Genomic DNA, 25,205 nt, shown 5'->3' with positions numbered 1-25,205 from the left:
GGGCCCAGCTGGAGAGCTACAGCAGGACCGAGCTGCGTGGTGTGGTAGTTTCCCCGCCCTGACCAAGAACCTGATTCTATAGTTCTTTCTCAAATAAAATCATCTGACTGGGAGTTCTTTTTCAATTAATTGAATTGACTTAAATTAGCATTTTTCTTGTGTAAGTAGGGCAGGCCACTGTTATGAAAATATGGCCATTAATACTTTTAAATGTCATGTATTTCAAGGTAGAGAAATGAATACTTTGAAACAAAACTGCCTCATTCTTTTACCATCCAAAGTAAAGTTAGGGTCCAGGAAAGTAGCCACCTGTGAAGCAAAAGAGGAAACCAGGAATGGTGCAACAAGAATGATAGAACTGCTGCTGGAAAACCATTCACCTTACTAGTGGTGATAGAAGCATAGCAAAGCAAATCATAGCTTATCTGCAGAGAAAAGAATCTTGACAAGATGTCAATTGTCTTCAAGCTTTTTTGTGTAGTGACTGTCTTTTAGTCTGTTTGTACAGGGTTGAATACAGTTGGGGTCCATTTTCAGATTGCCCCTAGGAACTACCATAACATACACAATAAATGAAAAAAAATAAATGTCAGGTTTCCAAAATTTCTGGTAGAAGTTGTTTAGTAAGAAAAGAAACACTACCACTCCCTCTTAATTATTGTACTAGGAGCTTCTACAGGAGAATAGAAAAGAAAACAGCTTCTTCAAAAGTAGCAGCAGCTGGGATTGAAGTCTGTGCTAGGGAGCAGCAAGGTGCTTTTAATTCTCACTTTTTGCCCACTGAGAGAACCCTCAAGTGAAAGCAGCTGTGGTGAAAGCAGAAATGCATCTTAAAGCAACACTTTGCTATATTAAGTTGAGAAACATATACCAATGCAATTTAACATCTCAGGCAGTGAACTCTTGCCAATTATGTTATTAAAACAAATACAAGATAATGGAACACTATGAATTTTTAATTTCTCATCATGAAAGAGACACCGTGGTGTTCACACTGTCAGAACAAATTCAATTGTAATTAACAAAGCACTAACGTCTAATAGTTTGCTTGGACCACTTTGGAAAAAATAGCTTTCATTCAGGATGTGTTTTCAAAACATAATGATTCATGGAGTACAATAAATTTTATACAGCATCAATAAACAGTACATGCTCTATTTTGCATTTGATAACAATTGTTTATCTACCTGTTTGGTCCCTATCTATCAAGGTATAATTTCAGCATCAAAAAGTATTTAAACAACTGCTTGTAAATGGTAAAGTGTTGGAATAACTTGATTTTTATATTTGTTTATTTGGATGAAGAAATAAACAGTCCTACTGGCCACTTAAAATGGACTAATAATTTGACCATTTTTTCAACACAATTTAATTTTTCATACCTTTCTTTCAATTATGTGAACTGTTATCTGCCCATAGATGAATCAAAGTAAAGCCAAATTAAAAATTACTAGACACCAAATCCTGGATCCCAGATGATCCGCTGTGCTAGCGTGAAGTAATTTAACCATATAAACTACCTTAAGACTAACACAGCATGCTACTCAAGAAAAAAAAATTTTTTTTGATGCTGACTACTTTCCCACTTCTATTTCCCTCCTGTTCTGTTTCAGTTGTGTTTCTTCCTCACCACTAGCTTGACCCCTGGGAGGTGCTGATGATGCTCAAGCACCTTGTAGGATCAGGTCCCATACTCCATGCTGTTTCTCCTGTTGTTAGTAGCCACCACTGCAAAACCATCATTCCAGCAAACAATGCAGTCTTTCCAACTCCCCTTCAGGTGGGGGTCTTTGTGGTGTAGCCCCAATTACTTATGTTGCAACTGTATATAAAAGTCTGTCATTACAGACTAAAATGGTTAGGGCCTCTGTAGACCATACAATGGGTAGAGTCTGGATACATAAATTATCTCCACTCTTCATTATCTTTCCGACCTCCCCTTCATCTTATACTCAGAAGATATATCAGCCATAATTTCTGGAAATAAACGATGTATTGTGAGACAGCCTAGTGTAGAGCCTTCCAGCATTTATCTATTGCAACCTAGTGATTTGCCAGATGTTGTGGAGTTATAGTCATCTTACCGTGTAAGAAGTGAGTTCTTTATATGGGCCTTTTTTAAGTAAACAATGCTCAAAAGTTTTATGGAATTCCAGTGCTTCCCTAGTGAGCTGTGAAGGAAGGAAGTTGTAGGAGCTATGAAATGTTGCCCTCTTTGGTCTGGTGCTTGAACTCTTTACAAATATAAGGAAGCAAATCTTTCAGCTTTGTCCCTCACACAGGGATAAAAATGTAGCAGACGATTTAATCCTGTGACTCGAGTGGATTGTGTCTGGTTCATTCAGAAGTAATGACAAAGAACTGTTAAGTAGATTAGAGAGAAAACAACACACACTCCACTGTTTTTTATTTACATTTCTTTATAGTGGAATATTCCTATTGGCAGACTTGTCTCATATGCCTTGGCAAACCTATTTGACAGGACTTCAGAGAAAGCGTTAGCCTGGTTGGTTTTTTACCAGCCATTTGTAAAAAGCCAGGGCTCCTTTGCTTGCACACCATTAAAAAGAGGCTTAAGGAGGCTCCATCTTGCCACATGAGCCACTTCATCCCAAGCGTTGCTGTTCTCACACACATTAAATGTTGGGTTTGCAGGATCCAAAACAAATGGCCTGAGAGAAAAATAAGAATCAATATGATCAATACCAAGAGGTGAGATCTAGCAATTTACTAAGACCCAAACTGTAGCTCTGATGTTAGTGGGTAACCAACCAAAAGCTAGTCCAATAGCATTGGAAAGCAGCACTTTGTGATAAGATGAAAAAAGCTGATGTTTCAAAAATGTCAGAAAGTCAAGATAACTGAAGACATATATAGTGCTTGAAAGTAGACAGACATTACGTTTTGCTTTATATAGTCTATCACTACTGTAATATTGTCCTTAACACCTTGTACCACTTCTCTCTTACTCCTCCTTCTCTGAAGTAATAAATTAAGCCCCCCCAACAGATGTGCTGATTATCTTTGCGACATAAGAAAGCAAAGAAAGGGGGGAACTTGATAATACACAGGACACAAGGCTAAAAGCTGGGAGGAGTTTGACCTTTTCACTCTTCAATCCCTTCTGCTTTTAGAATCATATAGCATTATCTGTTTTCTCTGGTCATGTTACTTACTAATTTAAAGGGACAGACTCATGGGGAAATGTATGTAACCCCCTAGGTACTCTTATTCCATGATTATTTCTTTAAAGTTTTAAATATGTCAAACAGTAGAACTATTGATGCAGGATTATTCACCTGAACTTTATATTACAGTTTAAAACAATTATTCTCCTTATATTAAAGAAGTAATAAGATTGCACAGAATACAAAAAGACAGAAAATGCCAAGTTACATTTGAATGAGCATCCTTAATTCTGCCTCTTGTGTATATACATGACAATACAGTCTCATTAATTACATGATCACATTGTAAAAATGATACAAGATATCACCATACAACTTTTCTACAGCGTTAGACCCATGTGGCATCTTGTATTCCAATCAAGCAGAGCCCATGCAAGTCATTTATATGAAAAATACTTAGTAACTGTACCTACGAGCAATACTACACATAACATATATAATAGAGAGTAATGGTGGAAAATTTGCTGCCATATTTATAGACTGCCTTTGTTTGCAGCATAGTTGACTGCTTAATGCTTAGAACTGCACCTCTGGAAGACTGTAATATTGGTTGAAAGGAACATTCATACGGATGCTAACAAAACTATTAAAATACATACCTTCCAGAGAAGAGAACTCAACATATAAAAAAAGTTTATCCAGTCAATTCAGAGAGATGGTATCATATGGATGTACTGTTAGTGCAAGTATAAAAGTTAAAACTACAGTAAGATGCTACACAACATATATCTAAGGCTGTATAAAAATGTACTCTATAACATGTATTAAATTGACATACATGCATTAAATACATGTATTAAATTAACATACATGCAAGCAGCACATAATTGTTATTTGTTGCCTGAGCACTTAGAAGCCCTAAGCAGGATGCCCTGGAGCTGTACAATCACAGAACAATGAAATCTTAAACTGCGTCATTTCCTGACTTACTTATTTAATCATGGAATCTCCATGTTCTCTTAATACATTTTTTGCATGGAATTTCCTAGGATTTTTTTAAAAAGTTATTATTCGTTTGTGTTATGGTAGCACCTAGGACCCCAGTCATGGACCAGGACCCTATTGTGCTAGGTACTTCACACACAGTAAGTAAAAGTAAATACAAAAAGCAGCTTCAGTGTGGCAGGACTGTGGATCTCTTCTAGCTTGCCAGAAATTGACAATAGCATTCGTAAATTCCATAATTTGGAACATGTTTTCTAGATAGCACAGTAATGCCCTGTCTTATATATAGGCCTGGCAGAATTCAATTCTGTTTATAATTTTGACAGTGTATGTTTATTTAAGCATTTCTACAGATTATCATTAATTTAAATTTCATAGTTTGATGAAATTATGGGGAGGAGTTCAGATAATTATTTAATGACAGTTTAACTGTTAAAACACAAATTGTCAACTTCAGATGTCAAAACATGCAAAGTAAATATTCTTAAATCAAACTCTAATAAGTTCTCAAGCAGCATGTTCTTTGTCTATCTGTAATTTTTTATCATTAGTAGAATTTTTTGTCAGTTTATGTGCCTACAGCGAAATTGACATTTACTAACATTTACTGATAAAAAACAGAATCATTTCAAGCCTATTTATATGTCTTTGGAGGTCTTCCAGAAGGGACCCTTCTCCTGACAATTGGAGCAGCGGAGGACCTCATGCCACATAGCCTCTGGGGCAGATGGAAGCATTTTTCTTCCCTCACATGCATCTGCCCATCAACTAGTTACAGAAGATTTTCCCTTTAATGTTTAGCTGCTTGTGCAGGTGATATGTACTGGGGTAAATTTCACTTTCTGTGTACATTCTCTAGCTAAAATAGAAAAGGGAGTGCCCCTCTGTAAATAGGTTTTGATACAAACTATGGAGACATTGTGTGTCTCTTTAAAGCATGTTAGTAATCTCTTAATGGAAAGTTGCATTGCCTCCCATGAGTTAAGGGGACTCCTTTTCCCCATGAACTATTGAGGACAGAAGCAGAATTCAGCTGCTGCAGCTATGCCTGTCTGGTGGGTATATTTACATTAAGATGACAGGAGATATTTTGTCATATAGTTACCTGGTTTGCTTCTGGATCACCTTTTTGAAAATTGTAGAGTTTGGGCTGTAGTGTTTGTGCCAAACAATGCACATTTCTGGGTATCTAACCAGAAGCTTCAGGATAGCTCTCATTCCCTGAACCAGACTGAAAAAGACTGGCTTCCCTGCCAGCTGCCAGATGGAGATTGTGATGAGCTCTACAGCATAGGAAGAAGGAAGCCTGCGAAACCTAAATTCATAGAACACAGGCTTAGCACATCAAAGTCTACACAGGAAACTCTTACAAACAAAATGCAAGTAAAAACAAACACTAACAAGCAACAAAAGTTAGCTTTGCACTTTCATGTTGTTTGTTATCCATTGCAATCATTATGCTGTTGTCCCCAGTCAGGCCCCTCAACGGGGGCACTGAAAAGTTTATTTTATTCTGCATAATAAAGAAAATTGATCAGTAAAAAGGAGAGAGCAGCTGTGTGATTAAATTACAAGTGTGTCCAGATCAGGTACAGAATGCATCAAAAATATGCCATACATTCTGCTGTGCGAGCTGAGCCATGGATGCCAGAAGTCACAAGCCAAATCACTAGCTCCATGGCCTAATAGCTAAAACAATATGGTAAAGAAAGAATTGGAACCATTTACGACCATCAGAAATGCCTCTGATTACATTAAAAAGAACAGGAGTACTTGTGGCACCTTAGAGACTAACAGTTTTATTTGAGCATAAGCTTTCGTGGGCTACAGCCCACTTCATCGGATGCATAGAATGGAACATAGAGTAAGAAGATATACACACACACACACACACACACACACACAGAGAGAGAGAACATGAAAAGGTGGAAGTAGCCATACCAACTGTAAGAGGCTAATTAATTAAGTTGAGCTATTATCAGCAAGAGAAAAAAAAACTTTTGTAGTGATAATCAAGATGGCCCATTTAGACAGTTGACAAGAAGGTGTGAGGATACTTAATATGGGGAAATAGATTCAATATGTGTAATGACCCAGCCACTCCCAGTCTCCATTCAAACCCAAGTTAATGGTATCTAGTTTGAATATTAATTCGAGCTCAGCAGTTTCTCGTTGGAGTCTGTTTTTGAAGCTTTTCTGTTGCAAAATTGCCACCTTTAAATCTGTTACTGAGTGGTCAGAGAGGTTGAAGCGTTCTCCTACTGGTTTTTGAATGTTGTGTCCATTTATTCTTTACATTGTAAAGAATTTATTCTGATTACATTGTAGCATTGGGTGAGGAGAAGAAAAGAGAGAGACCATACACCACCAAAAGTCAGATGGCTTCAGTTTAAGGCCTCGATTCTGCTCCTATTGAAGTGGAGGGCAAAACTCCCATTTGACTTCACTGGTACAAAAATTAGACTCCGATGGAACATCTACACTTCAATAAACCACCTGCAACTGTCCCAAGTCAGCTGACTCAGGCTCACAAGGCTCTGGCTATGAGGCTATACAGTTGTAGTGCAGACATTCAAGCTCAGGCTGGCTCCCAGACTCTGGGACCCCACAAGGGGGGAGGGTACAAGAGCCCAGGCATCAGCCTGATCCCAAACATTGACACTAATCAGCCCCACAGCCTTAGCCCTGCTGAAGGTGTTTTATTGCAATGTAGACATACCCAAGAAGTCTTGGTATAATTTAAGGGTATATCTACCCTGCAATTTAAGTCCAGGGTTCAAATTCAGGCTCAAGCTTAACTCCACTTCTGCCTACATGCAAATCATCCCAACCCAGGATTTGGACCCAGGATTCCAGGACCCCTGAGTCTGAGTCCACCCAGGACTCAAGGTTCAAGCCCTATTGCTTTTGCAGTGTAGACACAGCTCCACTGGACTCATACTCTGGAAGTCCACCAAAAGTATTCCACAATCCCATGGACTGATTTTCTTTGTCCTCTGAACAGTCAAGTTTTCCCTCACTGCATCAGAAACAAAGGGCTAGGGCAGCCACATTCTGGGAAGGTGTTAGGGAGTCTGGGATATGGGTGGTTGGACTCAGTTTGGGACCCAGTTTTCAACAATTCCTAACCTGAGATTACAAATGAGTGTAGACGCTCTAGCCCAAGGTAAACATTTCTAGGGTCTACTAACTCGAGTTCTAATAACCCTGGGCTTATATTGCAGTGTGGACATATCTTGTGGGCTTAACCCAAAACCCCATGAAATCAATGGACAGAGTCCCCACCGGCTTGTATGGGCTTCAGATGAAGTACTAAAAGAGCAAAGCACTGTATGCTTCCTATTGAAAGGAATAATTTCCCAAAAGAATGGATGTTGGTCTTGGTGAATTCTGGCCTTTCATACAGGATTTTTTTTCACATTCATCACAAGAGAAAATATTAGATGGCACATCTGAATCAGAGTACACACAGCAATCAAGATATTATTCTGTATATATTGCTCTTAAACTGACCCATCTCAATAAAAGTGTGACATTTATTGCAGCAAACATATTAGGTGAAATGTATTCCCAACACTGGCTGAATATCTATGATAAATGAAAAGAGCTTCTAACTCTTGCAGACATGAGGGGAATTGCAATCAGCCCAAGAAGCAGGAGTGGTTTGGTGCAATGAAGAATCAGTCACTAGCAAAACAATCTTTTCCTCTCAATGTCAAGGAGGGGTCATTCTTTCATTGGCCAGTCTTGAAACATAGGTCTTTGCCATTTCTATAATCTAGTAGCTCATCTACTCTATCCCTCAGCTAGTGCAGGGAGGTAAAGCAAACAGCACCACTGTAATTCATGATTTTTTTTAATACCACTGTCACTTCCTCAGCCACACAGCAAGATGCACAGAATCTTTCACTTACACATCAGCTTTACTCAGCATACAAAACTTACCCTCAGCACCACTTGAGACCAGATGCACCTCCAGTACTGCAGGAAGATGCTAAATGCCCTTCCCTCACCCGTGAGGACTACTACAACGAGCAGAGAGGTAAAGCATATTTCGTTCCCTTGGAGAAGGAAGCTTTAGTTTCCACAGGGGACTTTCATCAGAGCCCTGCCAGAGGAGGCTAATAGGGAAATGCACCAATCACGCCAAGTCACGCTACCACTGTGGGCAGCGCTGGCTATTTTTTATGCAAAAAGCAGGCTGGCTGTAGGGCCATTGGAGCCCTCCTCCCCCCTTGGCAAAATGTTGGCTGCTGGTGCTGTTTTTCCAGTGCAAATCCTGACGTGAATCTCCCATCTGAAAACAGCTAAAGAGGAAAGAGCTGAAATCAGTGATGAGTCAGCAAATTTGGAGTTCAGGATTAGAGTGAACAATCATCCCAAGAAGTGAGGATGATTGTGTTCATGTCAGAAATGGAATATGAAAAATCTGTCAGCCACAGTTTGTAATTGCAAAGGCAGAAGTGAACAAAAGAAAATGTAAAGTGACCAACTTTTTAAAGTCCCGCAGTAGTTTTGCTTCAGATTTAGATAGCCAGACACCAAAACCCAGATCCAAACCACCCACATGTTAGGACAGTTTGAATCCAGATCCAAACTTTGCATATCAAGCCCATTTCTAGATTCAGGTTCACTCTGAAAACTTTTGTTTTGGTTTGGTTTTTTTAAGTACAAGAGCTTCTTATTTTACCAGTCAAACATGTGTCTGTGAGGATCAATATTAATAGCAGTTATCTGCTAGTTACCTGCTAAATTTGGATTAGTTGCTTAGAAAATAAATTTACGCTGAATTTGATAAAAAATATTTAGTCCTGTGCCCAAGTTTGTCTAGGTCACTGCACATCAGAGACTTTCTAGCTGTCAAACAAATATGTTTGGTGTAACCCTTCATGGTATACCTGCCTTGGGCATTTTGTTGGAAGAAATTATGGTTGCACAGATTTTTCAGTTCATCTGAATGAGTCAGAAGCCGGGGGATATATAGTAAGAGGGGATCACACAGCTCAGAAGAGGAAGACAGAAGCAGTTAGTAGACCATGTTGCTGTTACTTTTTAAAAAAGTGATACAGAGAGGCACATATGCCTACATCTAACTGCTCTGAAAGGGGGTAGAGCAAGAAAAACTTATGGTATTCTAGAAATCACATGCTACAGATAGGATTTCTATCCAGATAGTGTTTATTATATAGTGAGTCACAAAAGTAGTTTCTTAAATAGTTTAAATGGCCATTAGTGCTTGTCCTTCCTGAACAGATGAGACAGCAGTGATAATCTAAACAGAGAAGACAGAGAACCACATGAAGGTCACAGCGGACAGAGCGCAACAGACACACTTTGTTCCTTTTATGGCTTCCACTGCAGTAATATCTGGTGTGTCACAAACATTAATGAATTTATCCTCACAAGATCGCTGTGATCTAAGGAAGTATTATTATTATAGCCCTATTTCATAGACAGGAACTGAAGCACAGAAAGATTAACTGACTTGCCCAAGGTCACACAGGAACACTAAAGCAGAACTGAAGATGGAACAGAGATCTCCTGAGTTCCGATCAAGTGTGTTATCTACAAAACCATTCTTCCTTCACTTTAGACTCCAGAATGTATTTCCACCTACAGACTAGGTTAATTGTTGAGAACAGTAATTCAGAATTCATAAATAAGCAGAAGTTACTTATTGTAAAAGGCTCTGCTTACTCAGCTGATTTGCTACACACCTTTTAAACAGTGTGTGCCAGATTTCTACTCTATTTGGTTTGGAAAGGTTTGAAAAGTCCACCAAGTCATGCATTTGCAGAAGCTGTCTTGTCAGCCGTAAAGGAGGAGGGTCCTTTATGCCAATCAACAGTGAGTCACTTTAATTGGAAAAAGAGAATGCCATGCCAATATATTAATCGCACTAGCACAGCTGTGCGCCTCTCCATCTTCTTGCTCGAGGGCACTGTCTAATTGGATCACATTCTAGTTCAGTTATAAAACAGCTAGTAAGATGTAGCGGAGAAGCATAATACACACATTATGTAAAATCCATTATACAGTACTCACTGTTCAGTCTTCAAAAACATAAGGATGTTAAAAGGAAAAGAGGCTCAAGTGTTAGTTACATACTTATTTTGTGCTGTTGGTTTAGCAAATGAAGTCCTGAACCAGTGCTTAACCAAACGAATCAGGTCCTTCACCGCCATGGTAGATGCCTTAATAAACTCAACCTGGTACTGCAGCAAGCACATTGAGTACAGCTGGATTTCATCAGTGTCATTACAGAGATAGATCTTGTGGTAAAAGCTCTGTTTTAAACCTGTTAACACCAAGAAAAGGCTAAGACTGCATTCCTTAATATTTTACTTTTTTGTTTTAAATAGTGAGGTTTCATAACAGCTATAAAATCCTGTTAAATATCGCACAAGTCTATAACATTAACAAGCCCACTTCATGTCCAGACTAAATTCATTCCAGGTTTGGTGGCACACAAAAACATGCAAGATCCAGTAATGTTACTAGGAGAATATTTTGTTTAACAAACAGATTTAATCTCCTATGCAAGAGATTATCCAAAAAACTGGTAGTGGGTTGTGTGGGTTTTTTCCTCCCCCTCTCCCCATATAGATTGATATATAGATATAGATATTTTCTGGTTGATAGCGGTTATACATTCTGCATATGCATACACACACGATTAAAATAATGCTCCCCTATTAGGAAAGTTCCTGATTTGGGCATCCTTATTTTAGTTTGTTCCACAATCTGTGTGGAAAAAGGCAAATTATAATAATGATTTTTAAAGTTAAAAATTGGGACCAATTTTTTAAAAATATACATTATTGAATGTACAAAAAAATTTGCACGATGTGCATACAGTTATTCAGACTGCATGAACATCAACCATGTCAACAGTTAGTTGTGACTAATTATCTATTTGCATGTTTTTCATAGATTCAAAGATTCCCAGGCCAGAAGGGAACATTGTGATCTTCTAATCTGACTTCCTGTACAACGCAGGCCACAGAACTTCCCAAAATAATTCCTAGTGCATCTCTCTTAGAAAAACATCCAATCTTGATTCAGAAATTGGCAGTGATAGAAATTCCACCACTACCTTTGGTAAATTGTTCCCATGCTTAATTACTCTGGTTGTTAAAATTTACACCTTATATCCAGTCTGAATTTGTCTAGCTTCAACTTCCAGCCATTGGACTGTGTTACACCTTTCTCTGCTAGACTGAAGAGCCCTTTATTAAATATTTGTTCCCCATGTAGATACTTACAGACTGTAATTAAGTCACCCCTTAACTGACCCTTTATTAAGCTAAATAAGTTGAGCTCTGAGTCTGTCACTATAAGGCATGCTTTCCAATCCTTTAATCATTCTCTTGGCTCTTCTCTGAACTGTCTCCAATTTATCAACATCCTTCTTGAATAGTAGGCACCAGAACTGGAAGCAGTATTCCAGCGGCCATCACACCAGTGCTAAATGTAGTGGTAAAATAACTTCTCTATTCCTATGCAAGACTCCCCTGTTTATGCATTCCAGGATAGCGTTAACTCTTTTGGCAACAGCATCAAACTGTTCAGCCAATTATTCGCCCCCACCCCCAAATCTTTTTCAGAGTCACTGCTTCCAGGGATAGTCCCTCATTCTGTAAGTATGGCCTATATTCTTTGTTACCAGATGTATACATTTACATTTGGTCATATGAAAACACGTTGTTGTTTGTACTGCACACAGTTTACCAAACGATCCAGATCGCTCTGAATCAGTGACCTATATATGTACCTGATTTATGCGTGCAACTGCAGATATTGCACACACAGGGTATGTGCACACTGCAGTTGGAGGTGTGATTGCAGCATGTGTAGGCAAACCCTCCTTACCTTTGTTCAAACTAGCTCATTAAAAATAGCAGAGAAGCCATAGCACACAGGCAGCAGAAAAACGGGACCAGATCACAAGCCCACCCGGGATGCTGCATGGCAAGTTTGTGCTGTTGTAGCTTCATTCCTATTAGTAGTAAGCTAGCTCACAGCTCCCAACGGCAGTGTAGACATACCCGCAATGGCTATGTCATTTCTGAAAATCAAGCCCTTTATGCCAAATGAAGATCCAATGATTCTCGTACATCTAAAGTTGTTAAGAAGAGATATGAAGTATATCTAGAAATACATTATGGAATGGAATCTATTAACTCAGTACAGTAAGAATTGCACAAATTAGACATTGCATCTGAATACCTAGTTTATAGGTGTTTGATGGTTCCTGCATAGAGAGAGAGAGAGTGTGTTTGTGTATGTATGTATGGGAAGGTGCCTGGAGTTTAAAAGCATCACAATCATTAGCAAGTAGTGAGGCAAAAGTGCCGTTTCCCCCCAAATTCTCTCACAGTATAGTCTACGGAGACTACTATAACTGTCAACACTAAAATAGATCTATAGCCTGGATGTCACAAGGCAGAGCTGGAACATTATGCAATTTATAGAGCTATATGATGGGTATAAATGGTCATGAGTGATCATTCCCTGATAAAGAAAGTTTCTCCCCAAAGGAAAACATTCATCCCCTACCTGTTGATGGTGCAGGCCCCAGCATGTCATAGCAAGGCATGATATCAAATGAGTGACCATGGTGATTCTTATAGCACTTGAAATGAAACCGTAAGGATAACTGGGTCCTTTTCTCCATCATTATCCTAAAACAAGCATTAGTTAAAAAATATTACTGAACAGTAATACTGGGGGAAGGAAGGGTTCAAAGGTTTAAATCCTTTCTACTGTGTAGTAGGGATGGAGGAAGGTGGCTGGAAAGTCTCCTCCCTCAGAAATAAAAATAAATATCAGTCTGTATGCTATTTGCAAAAGGCCACACGTAGAAGTCTCAGGGCCAAATTAACCACCAGTGTAAATGAATTAAACACCACTTAAGTCAGAAAACTTATGCTTGTTTATACCAGTGGCCAGTCTGGTCCTTCGTATTTCTTTTATAAAGCTAGTAATTTATAAATATCTCATAGCAATACATATACTGACATGTATAAGATGCAAAACCTCACGTTAATAGGAAATGAAGGTCAATTTCTCAAACTAGCTGGCAGTGTAAGTGGCTTTGTCATATTCTTCCTTTTTGCTGCTGGGTGGTAAAAATAAGAGGAAATGCCAAGACAGACAGACTACACCACCTGTCCATTAAACTCCCTCTGGAACACTCCTAAATCAGTCTCCACTTCCTGGACACCATGATCAACTTCAACAGTGGAACCCTACAGACAGCTACATACAAAAAACCTAGAGATCACCACACGTACCTTCATAGGTCCAGTTTTGGGGAAGAACAGACAGTCTGTGATTATTAGAGAATGAACCCCCCCCTCCCTGGTGTCTATTTGAGAACAATGGAACCCAAGTTTCCTGAGTCTCACCACTCCTCTGCAGTCAGCAAATATCTGTGAAACCCACTGGCAAAGTATGTGTGTCTCAGCCCCCTCTCATACTACTCCACACAGAGGCTATTAACCTATTACTGCCACCAGTTACTCTGTTAGTTAATGTGGCAGAGGTCTGTGTAGTTGAGCTAAATGTTCCAACCCTGCTGATGTCAATAAGATGCCACATTAAAAAGTTTTAAAAAAGAAAACTGAAGAAAAATACTAAGTAATTATACACAACAACTATGATAAAAGATCATCATTCAATTACAAAGTCAAGCAGTGCAAAGTTCAGAAATGTCAGAATTAAGGTTGCCTGTGCTCCCCCTGAGAGTATGCAGTATGATACAATCTTTAATTACATTATCATATACTAATTTTCCACAAGATCTCTGCATCAATCCACGCACAAAATGGACCTGTGCTGGGGATGGATCAGAGTTGTGTAGTGAAGGATCCCTGTCCATTTGTTACAGAAGCTGGATGGTGTGTAGTGAATGAGTCAGGGGACTACAGAACGTGAGAAGAGGGTCCCGTGGGTAAAGCGAATTCTGCCCTGGAGAACTGCATTCTATCCCTGTCTCTGCCCCAGAGTCCTTATGTATTGCTAGGCAAGTCACTTAATCAGCTTTTCACAGGTGATCACAAATTGTCTATTCCTCCTTTTTTGAGTGCTTGACTTGAGGCCCCGACGTTTGATTTGCAGAGTGCTGAGCACTCCCAGATATAGCTGAAGTCAGTGGGAGCTGTGGTTTGAACATATAAAGTAATATATATATATAAGTAGAGCTGTCCAGGAATTGGATTCTTCATTTTAGGGAAGTTTTGTGATTTCAAGATGTTTGCCATTACAGAATGGAACATCAATTAATTAAATAAATAAAACAAACATTGACATTTCCTATGAATCAAAATTCCAAATAAAGTGAAATAAAAAAATTGAATTTCAGGTCATCCAAAACATTTTGTTTTGATAAAGCTGAAATGCTTCTGTCCAGTTACAACTTTGTTCAAGTGGGACCAACAGGCAGAAATTTTTCTGTGAGTCTAATGAAACCTAAGCCAAGTCTATGGTACAAACTTCTGTGCACATAGCTACGCCAGTCAGGGGTGCGAAGAGGTGTGATCCCTGACCGTCATAGCTGTGCCGGCAAAAGCTGTTGCTCAGATAGCTTACTTCATCTGGGGAAGGCCGGAATATGCTGTTGGCAAAAGTGCGGTATTGCCACTATAAGCTGCATCCACACTAGGAACATTTTGCAAGTGCAGTATACTGGTATAGCAAAGCACTCCCAGTGTAGACTTATTCACAGCTAGAAAGGACAACTGAAGGGCTATGAAAATGAATGATACTGAACAAACACTGCCACTCACAGTAAGAGATACACACACACAAAATACACATTTCACCACACCTAGCGATGCAAACTGGAGATATTTTTAAGAGCCTACAAAATGTGTCTTAATATCCTCTCTAGTTTTTAAAATTAATTTCCACTTAAAAGGCATAGGCCATGGGTTTATTTATATAAATGCATTATGAGTGTGTACGCTCATGCAGTATGGAACTATCATTGGGCGTACGCAGTCTGGCCAAGCCAGCCACAGCTTTCTTATCAACGATGCTCAAGGCTCAAAGACCTCCAGGAAGTTGAGCCATTTTGCCGTCCTCAACAGCATGGGTCATGCTTTGTGGCTGCCCACATTGACATCGTGGATGGTCTCTAAAACGTGGAGTATGAAAGATACCAGATTACAGACCCCAGGGACACCAGACATCCCTTCGTTCACTGAACAGGTACAACACGGGCAGTAGCGGTGCAAGCTTCCACACTTTGCTCAGCAGTGTGCCTCAGCTCAGAATTCGAGGGGCTGCCTCTTTTAGCAAAATGGCCTGTTTCCATGGCAATTCAAGCCTTGGCCTCTCATTCAAGACTGCCAATAACTCTCTATTGTCATGGTCATTCTTGAGATGTGAGCACCTCTCCACTGGAATCTGGACAGGACCACAAAACATATTTCACATAGGTTGCCAGATAGCCATGTTAACAACTTCATGTCCCTTCTGTTTGGGACGGATTCAAACCACTGACCCAGAGCTAAACACCTCTATATTTTATTGCTCATCCCGTCACCCAGTCCTCCCTAACTCATAGACCTCAGTTCCCCCCTCTAACTTGTCCCACCACAATCTCAGTGCCTCCTCCCTAGAGGGAGTATTTAGATGCAGTTTCTGGAGTGACACTAGGTTGGATTAAGATTAAATATAAAAACAGGTCGATCTAAAACAGGATCCCAAATGTGTTTTATGAGGCTTCTTATGGGAAACAAAACCCATGTGCATTTTGGGTTGGATGGGATCTCCACTAGAGAAAAAATATTTAGGGGACACTCTTTGGCTTTCATACTAAAACAATTAATCACTGGCAATATCGCCGAATCTCTTTCCACAACCTCAAAATCCCACAGCCAAGGAGTATACAATACACCCTGTTCCTGCGCAGCAGACACAAGAGTCCCCTGAAACCAGATTTGCTGTCTCCATGTATCCCCCCCCCACACACACACCATGGATCACTATGTGTCATGGTTAGCCAAAGCAGTGAGATACCTAATATTTGTTTGCACTGTGGATAGAGCATGTTTAGTCTCTAGACAAGCTCACTGAAGTGAGGGAGGAGCACAGTACTTCACATTATAGATGAATGGTCTGTATGGAGTCCCATTCAGTTGCTTTCATTCATGCTACAGAAACTAGAGGGTGAAGGTGCAATGTGGGAGAAAATGATGAATCATTAAGGCTTGACAAGACGGTGTGATCTACCTTATAAATCTCTAATGGCAATTTTATCAATGTCTGTATTGGTACACACACCATTTTGTGTCTAGTTTTCTAGTTTGATTTTATCCATTTTATTTTCTGATTTTGCTGTGCTCTGAAGTCGGCAGTCTGGGGGGGGGGATCACATCTTGAGATGCCTGAGTAACATCTGGAGCAAGTAAAAGCTCTAATACTAACTAAACATAGAAAATACACACAACCATCATGATCCAAACCTGCTGGCCCATGAAGATTTCTTCAGTCTTTTTCCAAGATCATTTATAACTTCTGGCAGTTTCTTTTTGCAGTCTTCTAGATTTTCAAAGGCTTCACTAAATAGCACTATATCAACATCAGACCAACCTTGTGTATCAGTTCCTTTTATATATGAGCCTCCCTGTTATGTAAGATAGGCCAGAAAGATGATTAGCACTTGATTTTTTTCTGTAAACAGGACATTTTTGCAATGTTGGTAAAGCAGGCCTTCTGTAATGTCTTAGACTGTCTTGTCTACCTACTTGCAAGTAATTTATAGTTTACATGATACTAAGGTGAGACACAAGGTGGGCCTGACCCTGGGTCTTTCAAATGGACTTTGGATCAGGCCCTATATTAGTAACAGGATTCACAGTATCATTGGTGGTATATATTATAGGAATGGAATTGGGTTCAACACCCAAATCACAAGGGCAAATCAAGTTTTCTTCACTGGGTGTTGAATATGGTTTAACCCAGTTTATGCCAGTATTCAAATTGTAGTCAACCATGTTGAGGTGGTTTGGGGGGGGAGGCAGAGGAGAAAGGCAGTGAGAGCCTTTTTGAAATTTGGTGTCAAAAGAGTTTATTTTCTAATGCAGAAGTACTTATTAGTAACTAACAGATTCTAACCTAATAAAAGTAGCATCCCAACGTTGGGTGCCAAACGCATTCTCTTTATTTTGTTAAGTACATTTTAAACTAGAGCATACCTATCAATACACATCTAGAGCTCTGCTTGATACAATCACTGTAGTAAGAGCATAGGGCCCAACTAGGCAACCCCTACTCATGCTAATGAGTACATCCTCATGTATTTGGTACTGAGAGCATTCTTACAATAATGCAATGGCCACACTACAGGTAGGGGTGTTTATAATCAGTTAGAAATCTCAGACCAGTTCTTAGCAGACAGTTGTCTGCAACAGAAATGCACCACTAATTTCTTAGTAGACAGGCTTCATATGGAATGGGTATGGAAGTTGAATTGCCGTCTCACCCCTAAAAATGGTTCCTTCAGAATAAAGTTGATGTACAATGACAGGGTGTTACGGGAAAGTTGATACTGTACTACATCAGTCCTGTGAGAATATTCAGTCTCTAGGGATGTCACTTTAGGACCTCTAGAGAACTAAATGAGCCAGTAATTTGCCTTAAAAAATTGTGTAAATCCAGATTTACAAAATTAGTATAATTGGTCTAAAAGAGCAATTACAGGTAGAGGAAAGATTATTACCATAGGCTCAACTCATATTTAGATGCAAGAAACTAAATGCTAGTCTTTTAAAAGGATTAAATCCTCAGAAAATATGGTGGATCCAAATAATGCTAAGGGTCAAACTTGAATCTAAACCAAAAGGAAATTCACTGTTTATGAGATCACTCCTTCTGGGCTCTTGGGACACAAGAGGAGCTTGTGGTACAGATACCTACGGATTGCAACACCTTGCCAATTGAAGGAAATGCTATTTTGTTGAACCGCAATAAAAAGAGGAAATCATGTTTACCTTGATGAGCCGAGCTACTGGTAATGGAAAGCATTCCTTGAGCAAATTAATAACTGCCTCTATTTCTGTTGCACAGGCAATGCTTGCAGGGCCTGGAATGGGTCGAAGCTTTTCTTCTACAAATCTCTTTAGTTCTGTTGGATTTTTATAATCCAAGATATTACCAGGTGACAATCCAGTGGCCATTTGAGCTGCAGAGAAAGTAAATTAAAGTCTGATCACTAATTTGCTTGAAAAGGACTTTAGAAGCTCTCATTTCGTGGTCATTTCGAACTGAGTAAAATTCATCTCCAGAACAGATATGATTGTAATATAATAATAATGCTATAAATTCCTTGCTTTCTTTTAATCAGCTGTGGCAGATAGCTAGTACTCAATGCCCAAGGACCCACAAGTGATGTGGTGTAAAGTAAAAAATCATTAGTATAATACCTCAAAACCTGACATTTTTCCACTACACTGTCTCTAAATCTGCCTCTTCCTTTTTATCTTCACTGCTAAAACCCGAGCACACACCTTTTCTCTCTCTCTCTCTCATCTTAACTATCACAAATTCCTCATTCCCAGATTATCCGCTTCCCCTTCTCAAGTTTACCCCAAATACCACAGTTAAAATCTTCTTCCACACCCACTACATCCAGCTGTGGGTTTATATGATCTCCTTCTGGCCTATTCCCTAGCAGATTACAGACAGTGGCCTCCCAGTACCAGGAGACTAGGAACACATTGGGAGAGGCAAAGAGTTTTATTGGCCCTCTTGGAGAGGCACCTGCTGAAAACAGCTATGGAGATTCTTGCACAAATTCTCCAAGTGCAGTGAGGGCATGTGGGAGAAGTTCTTATTGGAAGGACACAGTCCTAGCAAGGGCAAGAAAAATGGGAAGGTTGGCCAACCACCAGGAGGCCCTAAAACAGGATTCTCTAAGGACAAAGGGTCCCATACTCATGATAATTTGCTTTCCCTACTGGTGTTATTGCAGGGTTGCACGATCAGAAGGTAGGTGGAATTCTGTGGTGGGGATTTTAAAAAGGGGCTTTAGAATGCCTCATCATGGGTAAAGGATTCTGTCAGATAATTTGAAGTTACCTACTCTTCCAGAATTTGTAAGGGAAAAGAAAGCTGGTGAAGTGAGATCTGTTCTAGTGACAGGACTTCTGACGGGGCCCTTTAACAATTTGAAGATTTCATAACTGGTGGTGGTGCCAAGAAAGTCTGGACTGATTCATCATTTGGCCTGTACATGGAAGGGTTTGAATAACAATCTCATTGACTTGCAGAATTGCTCAGTAAAGTAACCATCTTTTAATCACATGCCCCCTGCCTGTGGTATGAAGGCAGCTTTTTATTTATTGCTGGTTCACTCTAATGCTTTTGATTTGATGGGGCTTTCAGCATTCTGATAAGGCCATGCCCAGGTGATTGTCATTTTCCTTTGAACTATTTAGTATCTTGTTAGAATGGAAAGACATGGATGTGACCTATTGTGCATGGCACACGACCTGGACAATGTTTTGTTTCTCAGCCTTAGCAGATTCAGGCATTGGAAAGCCTTGCTTTAAACAATTTGTTCCACCACAGAGAGTCTCGGGATTCCACTGGCATAGGAGAAAACAGAGGAACCAAATAATATATTACACACCTGGGCACGGTAATCAGTAGAGACTAGAGTGTCTCACTTCCCAGCCGTGAAGGTTGATCAACGAAGGGAACAGATTAGGAAGGCTAATAGTTCGGTTAAAGTCACCCTAAACTATTTACAAAGATCAGCTAGATTGTTAGGTCTTGTGTGCAGAGCAGTTGTGCCTTCCTGAGCCTTATGGTGCTGGTTACAAAATGACATAGCCCAGACATGGAAAGGAGTTTCCTTGGCTGTTGTGGTAAACAGGCTCGCGAAAACGTAGATTGAGAAATGAGAAAGGCTTTGAGCACTGGTGTATCATGTGCTTGCCCACGACTGTTTCACCCACAAAGGGCATTTGTTGGACATCAGTTATGGCATTTTTATCCTGGGCATTCGATTATGACAGGAGAGGTATTTGTGAGTGGTTGGCTTGGTGGGATGCCAAGCAAGCAGCTGCTAGTGGCATCTGATGGTAGCATAGTTTTTACAGGTAGGAAAAGTCAGGCCAGTTTTGGCTGAGAGCGTTTGGAGCGAGAAATAGTCCTCTCCAAGACTAAATGGTTGTAACAAGGGACAGCCATAAAGATAGTCATATCTACTGGAGGAGACTGCTGGGAGTTCAGCCTAGGGGCTGCTCCAATCTTCTTTATGGGACTCGAGGTTTTGGTTTTATGGTCATGTCTATCACCCACATCTTAGTGGGCCAGATGGTTTTCAGATGGCTTGAGGCAATGATTTTATAACCTTTGGGTCAGCAAACACTGATTGGATCAAACAGCAGCTTGTTTCTGTGGCAGCTGGCCCGTTACTGTAAGAATTACACATTCCACTTTTATGTTTGGTTACTGTGTGGTTGTTATTTATTTAATAGAACTGCAGCTTGTATGCCAAAAAATGTGTTTGGCGGCAGGGTGCCTTTCCTAAAGGCCTCTAATTAAAAAAAAAAAAAAAACCCACACACTTTCCACGTGCGTGAAGAATGTCTACAGACTGATCAAGCACTAAGAGAATTCCAAGGGAACTTCATTGCCAGAGAAGTACAAAATGTGGATGAGGACAATAGTACAAGCTATTTCTTATCCATATCCCTCTCCAACATTTAAAATAACAAGCCTGATGGCTAAGGGAGGGTTGGGTAAGACAAGGTCGTGACAGTGAACACAAACTAATGATGATGTCTATTTTCAATACGCTTTTTGTTCTGTAGCTTCTGATGTAGATTCATTTACTAGCGGAACATTGTGCCATATCTATTTATTTATACCAAAAATGTTAATGCCAGCCCTGTAGACAGTCTCAAAGCAAGGAGGTATTATATTTCATAACTGCAAAATGAGGAGATTCATTGTAACCACCACCACCACAAGTCCTCACCAGACACGCTAGTCGTTACTAGTTGGTTACCAGTAACTAGAGTTACCAGTGTGAGTGTCCCATCCTGCATGGTGCTACATAACCTCAACTCCTATCAACTACAGTGGGCATTGAGAACAATCAGCACCCCACACGACTCGGTGCTCTTTCAGGAAGAGTTTTGCTGGATAAGAGTCAAATGGTCAAGGAAAATTAACCATCTTGGGAGTGATCTCACCAGTGAAAGCATTTGACACTGATGGTATTTAGCCCTTGATGCTCCCTCCCTAATGGCCAGTGCACTCTAGCAGAACTTCCCGTCTGTTCCGAGCAGCAGCGGTACCTCTTTTGCTGGCTGTGAAGTGATGATCTTGTTTCTCATGGTGTTCTCTGCTGTGGATTGTTCCAAACTGCCTTGGGCACATCCTGCAGGAGGTAGCCATTTCCATGGCCACAAATTTTGCTTCCCTCTTTGGAGGCATGTCCCAGAAACACCCTTGTTTTTCAGCAGTCATCCTTTCATGGTTGGCCTGTTAAAGGGAAGATGGGGCACATCATACATAGGAGTAAGTTGGATATGGAAAAAAGAGGCTGGCTAATACAGTGAATTGGAAGTACCTCCAGGAGCTCATTTCAAGACAAACTTCAACATTTTTAAGCACACTATATGGGGAAAGACGGTGGGCCATATTCATAAAGCATATATAATAAAAAAAATAGCAACAGCTCCAATAATTCCACTTTTAGACATCCACCTTGAAGCTTGCCATGATTTAAAATAAAATGTATATAGGAATTATTTGAGACACTATACTTAGAATAGGAAAGAACAGTGGTAACTATGTGGTATCTGCAGGGGATGTGGACTTTTCATTGGTGACTTGTAAATATAGCAGCAGTGAAATAAAGTCACCTCCATGGCGGCAAGCAGTAGTCAATTGGACCACAGCACAGTGCCACATTTCCTTCCACTTATAGGAACTTGACAGTCCAAATAAGGAAAAGTATTCATGAGATTAAGAGAAAACCACCTAAAGGAATTATTTTCTAAGAAATGTCTTCTGATAAAATCCGTACTTTAGTGTTTGCAGTGGGAGCTTCCATAAGCACCAGAGCTCGTACTCTTCCATGCTATGTCTGAGCTGGACAGGACTTCAGTCAATCCACGGAGGTTCCTTTGATTTTCTTTATAGTTTTATATAAAACTAATCAAGGTTTCCTTGGCAGGGGTGGCACTGTAACAAACTAAATGGCTGTTGCTTTTACATTGGGTGTGAAACACCTACAGACAGACCATACTTGAAACGCACTGAGCACAGAAATTAGAGATAATAAAATCTATTGGGTTATTTTATCTATCCACATGCTAGGGCAGGATTTCCACCCATACTGCAGTCAGACGATCAGATATATATATTTACTATGTATATATAAGCCATTTTTCAATGACAAGATGTCCTTTCTGTTCCAGTGTAAATGTCTCTATTGAAAGAAAAGTAAATACATACTGAAATACAAAAGGAAGAGCAGAGACTGGGAACCAATAAAATCTATGTTGTGAGAAAGACAGAATCAGAGCTCTCAAACAGCCTTACCGCTTCATGGTCCTGAAGTGTTTTTCTCAAAACTTCCCTACCACATTTTTCACAGTGAACTTTTCCAAGATGTTTTGCTCGGAAATGATACCTCAAGGCAGTGCGACTGACAAAATCATTCCCACATTGCTCACAGTTGTAGGATTTTAGAGACCCCACCCTTTACAAAAAGAAATAAAAAAGACTTTACTCCGGGGGGGGCACAGAATTATTTTATACATTTGAAAAACAGTATAAACCTCTGAACAGAGCTGTGGTTAGGATAGTGATTCAAAGTATATTGCACTGATATTTGCAGTATTTACCAAAATGGTTTCAAAACTTGTTTAGTCATTCAAACTTTAGTCTAATAAAATGCTTATAAAGTTAGTGATATATTAATAATAGCTTCTATTGTACAAAGGAAAAAAAAAAAAAAAAAAAAGAGGAGAACACTCCTGAATTACCTACCTAAACATTTTCTGAAGAATAAGCTGTACAGAAGCCCTGGTTTCTTTCCATTAATTTTCTTTTTCATGCATACCCATTCAAAAAGGAGTTTATCACACTGAAAGAACTTTCCTGGTACAGGCCCCTGTCAAAGAAGATTCCTTTTACTTTTGCAAAAACAGATACTTGCACTTCATGGCAAGTGTGTTTATTTCTTCGTTTCCCAGTTACCTCCACGTGAAGGCTGAAAGCATTTCTGCACTACTCCCCAGCTGCAGAGCATTGTGGGACTTGTAGTTTGCTTGTCACCAAAATGAGACCATCTTATTAATGATTCCGTGTGTGACGAGAGTTTTTCAAAAGCATGAAGAGACATGCATGATTTGAAAATAAAAGTACCCATGCTTTCTATGCAGGTTAACATGATTCTGGAAACACTTAAACCTGAACCAGAAACTGACAAGCTGTGGTCTCAGCTTCTGTTCTTAGACTCTCAGCCTATGCTGACAGTGGAGCATTATAAGTCTTGCACTGTTCAAGGTTCATTTATTATGTTAGATGTTAAACTAGATCTCTTTTGCCTGGTCTCTGGAACATAGATTCTTTGGCATTTTCTGGAAAGTATACCAGATAACACTGGTGTTCTCACCAACATTTCTTCTGTACATAAAACCAGTTTGAATGTCCAATAATATCCAGCAACAGAGAGTTGCACAGGTTATATATAGTGTAACAAGTAATTGGCAGTTTTGACAGGATGACTTGTGTCAAAGTCCTACTACTTGCTGTGTATTTCACAGGGAGAGTCAGACAGACATTAGTGTGTTATCTCCCATACAATGGTATTTTACTATACATAATGAGTCTTCTTTTAACATATTGTCATTGCTGTTTTTGTCACATATTCATACTTTAAAAAAAGCAGACTTTAAAAACCCACATGGGGTCAGAGTATATCCCCAGAGTGAACTTGAGAGAAAAGACCAAGAACTATACACACTATTTTAAGAAATTAAGAGCCCTTCTCTTACTTGCTGGTTTGGGACAAGTGCTGTTTTGACATTATATTTATCTGTGAGGGAGGGCAGTATTCTACCTACCCACATCGGTGAGAGTAAACAAAATAATTATTCAGTCAGTAAGTAAACTAGTTACTTGTCAGTAAATTTTTTTCTGTTGACATCCCTGTCACCAAAGCACAAGTTTATATTATAGCGTTGTGTGATGCCACCCAATATGGGGAAAGTCCATCTCTACTAGCTACTATATGTCAGTCCTGGGTCATAGGCTGTGCACATCCATGGCCTACAAAAATCAGATCAAGATAATAAGGGGAAAAAAGCAGAAAGGAAACAAAAAAGCTCTCTGAGCTACATGAAATGTCAGATAACCAGAAACAGCTGCTATTTGGCTGGCTGTGGCTGCTGGCATGGCTTGCTTGCCTACCCAAGAAGCCTCCGGTAGCTTGGTTTTCACTCCAGAAAAGGAAGAATGGGATCTCTTTGTTGTGGGGTTGCTGGGTGCTTCTATGTTGAGTACCACACACTGAGCATAGCCCACTCTGATGAGCATGACGCAGTATAAATCTGTGTTCTCTCTCTTCCCCCATACATGGTGGCTCACTTTAACAAATAAATATTCTCCTTCACTAGCTTCCAACTGCTCATGACCAGTGACCAGTCAAACAGAAGGTCTCCTGGTTCCCTATACAGTTCTCAGCTGAAGTACCCTAAATACACCAGGACTGTCTATATGCACCTCTCTCTCTCCGTCTTCTGAGCTCCAACAGAGTAAGGACAGCAGCCAACAGTAGTTCCATGGCCCTCAGCCCAATCCTTCATTTCTGGCTGGCTTTTTCTAGTGATCTCATAGTAGCTCTCCACACAACTAGCTAGACAAGGGTTCTTGCAAGGACTGGCACAATGTCCTTCAGAATCTCCCTTGTCCATATTCTTAAGGCAATTTCCATTACTATAAGATAAAAAGATTGTCAAGAGTAATTCATTCCTATTAGCTAAGTCCTCAAACCTTGTCATGGTCCTTACTGAATGAGGTAAAAGGCAACAACAAAAA

At 39.8% G+C, this 25,205-nt stretch overlaps 1 protein-coding gene across 1 annotated transcript; it reads right to left on the bottom strand.

Annotated features, from left to right (window-relative positions):
- Nucleotides 1–940: 940 nt before the first annotated feature.
- On the bottom strand, nucleotides 941–23,741 carry LOC119566674 (2'-5'-oligoadenylate synthase 3-like). The gene is made up of 9 exons (XM_043547508.1): nucleotides 23,154–23,741; nucleotides 22,704–22,863; nucleotides 21,452–21,638; nucleotides 18,134–18,324; nucleotides 16,607–16,767; nucleotides 12,693–12,817; nucleotides 10,242–10,431; nucleotides 5,239–5,448; nucleotides 941–2,672 (listed from the first exon to the last, which is right to left on the bottom strand). Exons 1-9 carry the CDS (start codon nucleotides 23,159–23,161, stop codon nucleotides 2,516–2,518), a joined length of 1,389 nt encoding a protein of 462 aa, XP_043403443.1. The 5' UTR covers nucleotides 23,162–23,741; the 3' UTR covers nucleotides 941–2,515.
- Nucleotides 23,742–25,205: the final 1,464 nt, after the last annotated feature.

Source organism: Chelonia mydas, chromosome 5 (assembly GCF_015237465.2).
Source record: "Chelonia mydas isolate rCheMyd1 chromosome 5, rCheMyd1.pri.v2, whole genome shotgun sequence".
Classification (NCBI taxonomy): Eukaryota; Metazoa; Chordata; order Testudines; family Cheloniidae; genus Chelonia; species Chelonia mydas.
Note: the sequence above shows the minus strand (reverse complement) of the source record. Positions and strands in the feature narration are given on the sequence as shown.